At 36.7% G+C, this 10,803-nt stretch overlaps 1 protein-coding gene and 1 long non-coding RNA gene across 2 annotated transcripts; one reads left to right on the top strand and one right to left on the bottom strand.

The window, feature by feature from the left end:
* Positions 1–354: 354 nt before the first annotated feature.
* LOC130999037 (UDP-glycosyltransferase 91C1-like) lies at positions 355–2,097 on the top strand. Its single transcript, XM_057924506.1, has one exon. The coding sequence runs from the start codon at positions 475–477 to the stop codon at positions 1,912–1,914; it is 1,440 nt and encodes a 479-aa protein (XP_057780489.1). The 5' UTR covers positions 355–474; the 3' UTR covers positions 1,915–2,097.
* Positions 2,098–2,413: 316 nt separating this feature from the next.
* On the bottom strand, positions 2,414–3,046 carry LOC130999046 (uncharacterized). Its single transcript, XR_009093386.1, has 2 exons — positions 2,793–3,046; positions 2,414–2,716 (listed from the first exon to the last, which is right to left on the bottom strand). It is a non-coding gene; the product is annotated as an uncharacterized LOC130999046 (long non-coding RNA).
* Positions 3,047–10,803: the final 7,757 nt, after the last annotated feature.

Below are 10,803 nucleotides of genomic sequence, written 5' to 3'. Positions count from 1 at the left end.
ATTTTATATTTAGTTTACTAATAATATTAACTAAATTAAAAATAATAAATAAATTATATTCAAAAGAATAAAAACTAAAAGTAATTAGATAAAAGCATTTTGTGTTATATTTTTCATGATGAAAATTAGATGTTGTTGATTTTGTGAAATTTTTTTAATTTAATTTGAAAATAGTAGATCCATGGATCTGGACCCGTGGACCCACGGATCTGACGGATCTGGATCCAAAATTTTCAGATCCACAGATCTGGATCTGGATCTGGATCTAGTATATGAAAACGGATCTGGATCTGGTATTGGCCAGACCCGGTCCAGATCCGGCCCGTTGCCATCCCTAAGCATGATAAATATGGGATTTTGTTTGAATAAATCATTGGTTCACAACCTCAAATTAACATCACACTCCCACCAACAATACACTATCTGACAACAAAAATACACAAAAATAAGAAGAGTTGAAATTGTTGAGTTGACATGAATAAGAGTGGAAGAAGAATGAGTGAAGAAAATGAGGTTCATGTTGTGATGCTGCCATGGCTGGCATTTGGTCACATGATCCCATTCTTGGATCTCTCTATTGCTTTAGCCAAATTTGGCATTCATGTCTCCTACATCTCTACTCCCCAAAACATTCCAAGACTCCCCAAAATCCCACCAAATCTGTCACAATTCATCGAATTCGTGGCCCTTCCTCTCCCCCAGCTCGAGTCGGATCCCCTGCCGGAGAACGCTGAAGCCACGACCGACATTCCAGTGGAGAGAATGGATGATCTGAAGATTGCTTGTGATCTCCTCCGAGAACCTGTCAAGAAAGTGATTGCTGAGAAATCTCCAAACTGGATATTAGTTGATTTCTTTCACCACTGGGCAGCTGACATCGCGCGAGAACTGGACGTCCCATTGATACTTTACATTGTAGTATCTGCTGCCTCTGCTGTGTTCATTTGGACACCTGAGTTTCTGGCTGGTGAGGGCCAAAGACAGACGAGGACATCGCCTCAGGACATGACAGTCACTCCAGATTGGGTTGATTTTCCCTCACAAGTACTTTGCAGGAATCATGAAGCTATAGCTATGTATAATCTCCTGTATGGTGCAAGATCATCTGGAATCCAAGATGGAGCACGCTTGACTAGAATGGTCCAAGGATGCCAGGCTATTGTTATACGCACCTGCCTAGAGCTCGAAGCTGATTATTTGAAACTATACTCAAAAATCACTGGCAAGCCGATGATTCCAATGGGATGTCTTCCACCTCGGAAGGTGGAGGAGACGAGAACTATACCGTGGAGTAGGGTCTTTGATTGGCTTGACAAACAAAAGCCAAAAGCAGTAGCGTTTGTTGGGTTTGGGAGTGAATGCAAATTGCAGAGAAAGGAGATTCATGAGATAGCATATGGGATTGAACTATCCGGGCTTCCCCTCTTATTTATACTGGCAAAGCCTCATTGGGATGTTGATGATGATGATGATGAAGTATTGCCACCAGGATTTGAGTCCCGGACAGCAGGGAGGGGAGTCGTGCATATTGGATGGGTGCCCCAGAGGGAAATCCTTGCCCATCCTTCAATAGGAGGTTCGTTGTTTCATGCAGGGTGGGCTTCTGTTGTGGAAAATATGGCACATGGAAACTACCTTGTGCTGTTGCCATTCATCATCACTCAACCGTTGGAGACAAGGCTTCTACTTGAGAAGGGTTTGGCAATAGAGGTCGAACGAGCTGAAGATGGATCTTTTACAAGAAATGGCATAGCAAATGCATTGCAAAAGGCAATGGTCGCTGAGGAAGGGGAAGCACTAAGAGCCAGCACAAAAGAAACTGCTGATGGGATTTTTGCAAATAAAGAACTCAACCATAGTTATATGAAGAAGTTTGTGGAGTATCTGAAAGATGGGGTTTACGAGAAGAAGTAAGTTCTAATGGGAGTATTCACTACGTATCTGTTGTTATTATGCTTATTTTACTACAGTTATTCAAGCTAATGCTTTTACTCCAAGGCCCTTAGCTATAACTGTTTTCTATGTATGAGTTTGCTATGTTACTATGTATGTTTGTATTTGATCAACATGAATAATACCAGTTGCTTTATCCATGTACATCTTTTCTCTACTTCCTAAGAATACTAGAAAGTTAGAAACCAATCAACTAGGAGGGACGTTTAATTTTGAGGATTAGCCTTAATAGGTAAAAATAGCAAGGTTAATCCCTTGTTTACTAAAATGGATTGCAACTTTGGGATATCCCAAGACCATTGATTATTTTCTATCATTTGAGCTAGTTTTGTTTGACCCTGACGTATATCCTATAGAAAGAGTGATTGGAAAAATCCTAGTCTTGAGGATAAAATACTTAATCATGCAAAGTAAACGCTCTCTAATTTCGTGAAGCTCTCACATTCTCATTGACCAAAACTTGAACTCCCAAAAGGTATGTCAAAAAAGATAATGGAATAACACTGGAAAATTCAAGAAGGTGGCAACTTAGTTTTAGACAAAGATGAGAATTCAAAATCCAGCAAGTTTCACTACATAATTTGCATAGCTGTATCTAGTATATTAATCATGACACAAATTAAAATCAAGCTAACCTCAAAGCAAAAGCACATCAACTGAGAGCGTTTGATGATGTTGACAGCCTCAACAAGGATATCCTGCTCTGCTTTTTTTGAAATTCAGGACTCCAAGAAGCATAAAATGAATCATCCTATGTAAAGCCCTAAATGCAGCCGCCAATTACTATCAAAATCTAACTCAAAACCTAATTGAAAAGGATCAAATATGTAGAGCTATACTTTTGTGGTATCACCAATTGAAAATGGCTGTGATATCAACTGCCCAGTGGTGAGAGAAATTCAACCATGAATACATGATCCAGTTTGGAGATTTCTGATAGAGGACTGGAGATCACAAGCAATCTTCATTCAGATCATTCATCCATTCTCTCCGCTGGAATGTGGAGTCGAGATTGGGGAGAGGAAGGGCACGAATTCGATGAATTGCGACAGATTTGGTGGGGTTTTGACATGTTTTGCCATTTTGGGGAGTAGACATGTTTTACTTGTGTTGCTTAATTGAGTGTCGGTTACTCATTTTTGATTCCTATTGTTTATCATGCTTGTATTAATACATTAAATTAAATAATTGAAGTTGTACTAACCATCTTAATTACCCATTTACCCCAAATAAACTATCTCAATTTTTTTACTTATTTTTTATTACTTACAAGAGGGAAGCAATGGGGTTTGTCCCATTTGTCGCTCAATCTATAATAGATTGAGTCTATGGGTGGTAAAAACAGGTTTGGTTAATTGGTTATAATCGTAATCAAACCGCAAACCGATTAATCTGTTAATCGATAATCGAAATTGATCGATTTGATTCGATTATTGGTTATTATATTTTAGGTATACCGGTAATCGATCGATTAAACCGAATTAACAATAATTACATAATCGACCCCATTTCTGAACCAGGTCTGCCATTTCTTCTTGATTTTAATTAGACTTGAGTATTTTTCCATCTCGTGAATGTATTAGCTTGAAGTGGCCGGTTTGTTGTTCATCACTGCTGCATTTTGGAAAAACAATTCAATGTGAAAGCCATCCAAGAAAAAACAATTAATATTGGAGTAACCTAATTATAATATGAGTCTGTGATCAAATGACCTCTTTATTTGTGACAAAATGAATATGATAGTAATTAGTAAAGTCTTAACTTTTGGATTTGTGTTAACTTCTATTGTTTAGGAAGTTGTGTCAACTTCTTTTACTACTATATATGTTATTGTTTGCTAGATTTGATGGAATATATATTAGAGTTGTACCCTAAATTTGGATGTTATTTTTTTAAAGTAATGGTGAAGCATGATATCAACGCCTAATCTAAAAAGCAATAATCGAGACAGGATTTACGTGGTTCGGTCGTTAAGACCTACATCCACGGGCGTTCTTCGAGTTCCTCCACTATACTTCGACATAATTACATTTTACAAGTGTGTTGCTCCCAAATAAACTATCATGCCTAATGCTAATGCTAACCTTCTATTTATAGATATGAAAGTGAGCCGTAAAGGCCTTAGGCCCATGAACTCTAATAATTGGATTTAGGCCCTTTAATGCCTTAATATACTTTAGTCTTGATTTGACCCATCTGCGCTGTCCTTCGTTTCCCGTGTTGAGTAGCTCCCTTGAGCTGCGCAGGCGAGTCTGTGCTGCCGAGTAACTTGGGTAGTCTGCGCCGCCAAGTCCCTTTGTCTGCGCTGCCGGGTCCCTTTATTATCTGAGGTCTTCAATTAAACCTGCGCTTGGTTGGCTTCGTTTAATAAGAATAATAATAACAATAATAATAATCAAGTAAGATATTCTGGTATTGCCAAGCACAGCGCTGATGAGTATTCTAGTCCTCATCAACTACTCCCCCTAGTCTGGTTGAACCGTGCCTTCTTCGTTGTTCAACCAGTGGTATGTGATATAGAGTCAGCGCTGTGCTGCTCTCCCGTGTCAATTAAGTATACATGATTCCCTGCACTTGTTAGATAAGAACTTGTCAATCTTTGTAAAAGTAGTAAAGACAAAGTATTTCAGTGCTGCAAATGAACTAAGATAAAAGAGAGTAGTATTTCCTTCAGATTATTTGGACGTCATCAATGATGACTAACTTAAGGCTCAAATATCCACAAAGCGGCTGAGTTGCCACTTAAAGCTCATCCCCAGTCTAACTTTCGCGGCTTACGATGTTTCTGCGCGGAGCATAGACATTGAGGCCTTCGTCGTGCAATTAATGCCTTGAATTTTGCAATTAATGCCCTCGTCGTGCAATTAATGCCTTAGTTAAGATAACTTTAGACGATCTGCGCCGAAGGTGATTTAGGTAATCTGTGGTAGCTTAAACGAGACGATCACACTGACTGCACTGAGATAGCTACACTGGCTGCGCTGATATAATCGTACTGACTGCGCTAAGATAATCGTACTGACTGCGCTGAGATAATCGTACTGACTGCGCTGAGATAATCGTACTGACTGCACTGAGATAGCCACACTGGCTGCACTGAGATAATCGTACTGGCTGCACTGAGATAGCCACACTGGCTGCGCTGGGATAATCGTACTGGCTGCACTGAGATAGCCACACTGGCTGCGCTGGGATAATCGTACTGGCTGCACTGAGATAGCCACACTGGCTACGCTGAGATGACTAAGATAGTTATGCTGATAATTTAAGGGCTGATTGTACTGAGATAACTAAGATAGTTCCTCCAGCCAAGACGACTGAAATGACTGAGACGGCTGCGCAGGCTGAAATGACTGAAAAAATTGAGATTGTTGCGAAGGCTGAGATGGCCTACCCTGACTGCGCTGAGAAAGCTCAGATAAATTATGAGGCTGATAGCTGCGCAGGCTGAGATAGCCTGTCCTGACTATGCTGAGAAAGCTCAGGTACATTCTGAGGCTTACAGTTCTGGATCGTGGCTAAGTTACCATTTAAGGTTTTAATATCCGCTACGCGGCTGAGTTGCCGTTAAGGCTCAAATATTCTGCTAAGTTTTTCGAGAAAACACACATGGTGGTATATACTCCACTCCCCCCCCTTAGTAACATGTGCATGGTTCAACAAAACATGTTATGTGTATGCTTGTGATTGGTGTTCCTACTTGTGATGCTAGTGACAGCGCTGGTATGACTATGGTCCCAAAGTATGTTATCCAAATTATGTTCCCAGCCCTAGCTCATATGCAGAAGGTGGGCAGCTTCGTGTACTTAGTTAATATTGCATAACTCCCAGCATAGATAATATAAGTCATGCTTATGCCCAAAAGCTAAGGTACAACATTTCCCAAATCGCAATCATGCTTTCATGCTTCGATGAAATAACCAAGATCATGTAATGACAAGTTTTCGTTCTGCGAAGTACCTGAGTCACCACTTGTTAGTGGGTTACCTTTCCGCGTTATAGCGTATATCATACTTGTTCAAGTATTTTCTCAAAATGTATTTATCATGTGCTGTAAGAATTCTCAAGTACCAATATTAGTAAAACATGAACCTCATTTTCTTCACTCATTCTTCTTCCATCCTTATTCATATCAACTCTTTAATTTCAACACTTTTGATCACTATGTGTGTGTGTTGTCAGATTGTGTATTATTGGTGTGTGTGTTGTCAGATTGTGTAATATTGGTGGGAGAGTGACATTAATTTGAGGTTGTGAACCAATGTTTATCCAAAAAAAAATCCCATTGTATCATTGGGAGTGTCGGTTAGTGATTTTTATTCCCATTGTTTATAAAAAATAAAAATAAATAAAAAATAATAAAGAAATCCCATGTTTTGCTACTTATATTATAGTATACTAGTGTATTACCCGTCGAAATTCGACGGGTACATATTTTCTTGTAATTTATATATTTTATGTTATTCTTATGATAATTATATAAAATAATTTTTTATGCAAATTATTTATATAATTAATTAAATTAAATTAAATTAGTGATACATTTTAAATTATATTAATCTCAACAACTTTTAGTAATTAAATTATTAATTTTGTTGAGATCATAAAAATACCCATTAGTTTTCATATGAAATTTTATAAAAAGTTGACGCGTAAGAAAAAAAAAAAGAGTAGAAATACATATAAATTTGACATAGGTATGATGGAGGATTGATTTGTTGCATTTGTTGTTACAAGATTTATTAATTTTGTTCAATTTTTTTTTTTATTTTGCCTTTTGACCATAATTTTATATGGAGTTTGAAAAATCATAATTGAATTGTGAGTATCATATAATTCCGAACTTATAAAAGCATAACTAATTATGAAAATAATCTCGCCTGATATTTAAAAGACCATAACTGATTTATCGAACATTGTATCATTTGGAGTTTTAAGACCAACCAAGTTGTGGGCATCATCTCGTCGCAGATTTGACAGATCACCTCTAACTTCTGAGCATCATCTTGTCTAAAACTTGAAAGAGAATCATCTCGTCTAAAATTTGAAAGAGCATCATCTCGTCTGGAGTTTTGAGCATCGTCTCATCTAGAGTTTGAGATAGCATCATCAAATATGAAATTATATTCAACCATGACTCCAATTGTCAACTATCTTACAAACATAACTCTAACAATTTAGATATTTTATTTATGTATGTAATTTTATTAGTTCAAACTCTAGAGAGAAAGGAAAGAGAAGAGTTCTTAAAGCAGTAAACGAGAGAGTGTGTGCTTTATTTCATCATCGTAGGTATTTATAGGCATTACAGTCAGGGTAAAATAGTAAATTCGTTTGGTCATCTATTCCGCATGCTCGCCATTAAACTAATTAAGGCTATTATTAGATTATAACTTGTCAGGTCGTTGTCCCCTAATTACAGAGCTGGATTCTGCCCTCATCATCCCGCTCTGTCTAGTAGCTCTGTATTTCCTTCCTTGGGGCAGACTTCTACTATTTGGCTCCGCTCTGCTAAGTAGCTCCGCCTTCTGGCAAATTGTCTCTGGCGTGTGGCTCCAATAGCTTAGCTCTGACTCTGGATCTGGCGATTTGGCTCTGGCTCTGACTCTAACGACTTAGCTCTGACTCTGGATCTGGCGACTTGGCTTTAGCTCTGACTTTAATGACTTAGCTCTGACAGCTCTGCTCTGGCAACTTGGCTCTGGCCCTCTGCTTTGGAAGCTATGCTCTGGTTAGCTCTGGCTCTTGCAGCTCTGCTCTGGAAGCTCTGCTCTGGAAGCTTTGCTCTGGCATCTCTGCTCTGGTTAGCTCTGGCTCTGGCTAGCTCTGCTCTGGCATCTTGACTCTGGCCCTCTGCTCTGGTTAGCTCTGGCTCTAGAACCTCTGCTCTGGCAACTCTGCTCTGGCAGCTTTGTTCTGGAAGCTTTGCTCTGCCAACTCTGCTCTGGTAAGCTCTGCTCTGGACTTTTTCCTCTGCCTATTTCTCACAGCTTCTTTGCTCCTTGCTGCTCATCTTTGGTATTCCAAGCAAAGCCATGTGTCCTGATCTTAGGACCTTGCATATTTCACCCCTCATCAGAGTTGATAAATCATATTGCTTCCATGCAACAATCACAACGTGCTTGATAGCAGATGCCAAAATTCTTTCTAAAATTTGTTATTTCTAAAATAATAATAATTCTATATTTAAAATAGTGAAACACGTTATTAAATTATGAAACTAATTTAATACTTACCATAGGTGTGTAGAAAGAATCACGGCAGATCAGAAAATGGAGGTATCAAAACAGAGAAGTCGTCGGTGGGGTGGGGGTCGATGGCACGGTGGACGAACTCCAGGGCTCAGCGGTGACTCGGCGGCGAACGAACCGCAAGCTCAGCGGCGACTATTTCGCCGGAGTCTAGAAGAAGGAACATCAACGGGTTATAGGAAAAATAAATCTTAGGGCTCTTGTATTAATTGTTTCGAATGGAGAATTCTCATGGGTTTAAGAAGTGGAAACAAAATCGAACTAATTAAGGAATGGAAGAGGGAGTCAGAGATGAGGCGGAGCAACACCGCCCTTAGGACGGCGGCGACGCCTGAATTTAGAGGGAGAGAGAGGCGGTCAGTTTAAGGGGGGAATTAGGGCTTGATTTGAGTGTGCAATCAACTTGAAAAGGATTGAGAGAAGAGAGAAACAGTGAAGGGGGAGATGACGCCGACCCAATTCAGGGACAGCGGCGATGGGGTGAGGAAGAGGGAGGCGTGACTTTTGTTTTAAAAGTGAGAATGAGAATATATAGATTGGATTCTCAAATGCCACGTTGGAGATTGAGATTGAAAAGAAAGAATTTGAGGCCTGCCACGTAGGCTAAGGCCTAATCGTATTATAGAATAGATATTATTATTATTATTATTATTATTATTATTATTATTATTATTATTATTATTATTATTATTATTATTATTATTATTATTATTATTGTAGTAATGGGCGAACAGAAACAAATAAAATTTGCAGAAATGAAAAATATATTTTTCTTCCCTATATAAATAAAATGTATGGATTTATTTTATAAAAAATAAAAATAAAATTTTAGTAATTATTTTGATAGACATAAAATAAGATTTTGTTTTAAAGTAATCATTTTATAGAATTTGTGCCTTATTATGAAAACATGTAAATCAATGACCGGACCCGTTTATAATTTACATATACGTGCATGTCTCAATTCAAACTTAATTTAAAATTAATTTTATTGACAATTAAGAATATAAATATTATATATATATATATATATATATAATATAATATATTGCAACATATACATATAATATGTACGCTATTGAGAAATATAAAATTAATAACAAATATACATCTAATCACTAACATTCAATTAAAATAATTTATCGTATATAGATTATAATTTTTTTCTTATCAGACATGTAAATCTAATTTTTATCTAGAAAAAATAAATAATAAAATTTATTAATTTAGATTATATGTAATGTTAATATTATATATATATATATATATATTTATATTTATATATTTATTATGATTAATGAATCTTTATATAGAATGTAATAGTTAATTAATTAATAAATGATGAAGATTATATATGGTAAATTTTGAAATGGTGAGATTTTAAATATGCCACATAGGTTAAGGCTTAATCCAATTATATAATAGATCCCTCGTTTCGTTTTTCATCTTTCTCTTAAGCCGTACCTTTTGCCTACACAAATAATTGAAGTTATACTAACTATCTTAGTTACCCTAAAATAAACTAATCTCAAACAATTTCTAAATATGTGCATATATCTCTCGACAATATCAATTTTATTCCATTCTCAAATTTAGAGTTTACAAAGAATATACCTCCTCATATCTCACTTATCTTGGCATATTTGTTTTGGGCACGGACATTAAGAATAAGGTGTTAAGAGTGTAAAGTGGGTAGGAACCACTTATTTAACGTGTGTAGAGAAGGTAATGATCAAATATTATTTTTGGAAAGTATCGTCTTAAATGGAATAAACTAAAAATGAAAGTATGTCAAGATATGTGGGACAGAGGAGTACTATTTTTCTTTTTGTGGACATGATCTCATTTTCTATTTTTTAATCACAATCACACATTTTTATATGACCTCACGCTTCATATTAACTCTATAATTTCAACTCTTGTGATCACTGTGTGTGTGTGTAAATTGGTGGGAGAGTGATGTTTATTTGAGGTTGTGAACCAATTAAATAGGGTAGCTTGTTAATTGAGTGTAGGCTACTGATTTTTTTTTTCCCCATCGTGTATCATGCTTGGCCAGTACTATATCAAATAATTGAAGTTGTACCAATTATCTTAATTACTCCAAAATAAACTATCTCAGACAATTTCTTAGTAAGTGCATATATCTCTCGGCCATATCATGTACATAAATGGAGCATATCATGAGTGTATTGTTAGGGGAGTTTCTCAAGAAATGATGGAATGATTATTTAGCCCTAGTTGAGAAGGGTTTTTGTGGTGGTTCTATTCCATGCGTTGAAAGTTGTTTGGTACTCCCTCCGTTCCACAAATTTTGAGTCAATTTCGTTTTTCAATCGTTCCACGAATCCTGAGTCATTTTTATATATAGTACTAAGAATTAAGGAAAAAATAAAGGGTTCTAATTAAACTTATCTAAATTAATTATGTACTTTTCTACTTTATTACCTACACACCTAATCACTTTTCTACTTTATTACTTACATACTTAAAACATTAATTTTCAAATCCTTAATTCCCGTGCCGAAAAAAAAGTGACTCAAGATTCGTGGGACGGAGGGAGTACTATATAGTATATAGGAGACTTGACTTTAGAGTT

Source organism: Salvia miltiorrhiza, chromosome 8 (genome assembly GCF_028751815.1).
Source record: "Salvia miltiorrhiza cultivar Shanhuang (shh) chromosome 8, IMPLAD_Smil_shh, whole genome shotgun sequence".
Classification (NCBI taxonomy): domain Eukaryota; kingdom Viridiplantae; phylum Streptophyta; class Magnoliopsida; order Lamiales; family Lamiaceae; genus Salvia; species Salvia miltiorrhiza.
The sequence above is the reverse complement of the archived record's forward strand: the minus strand, read 5'-3'. Positions and strand labels throughout refer to the sequence as shown.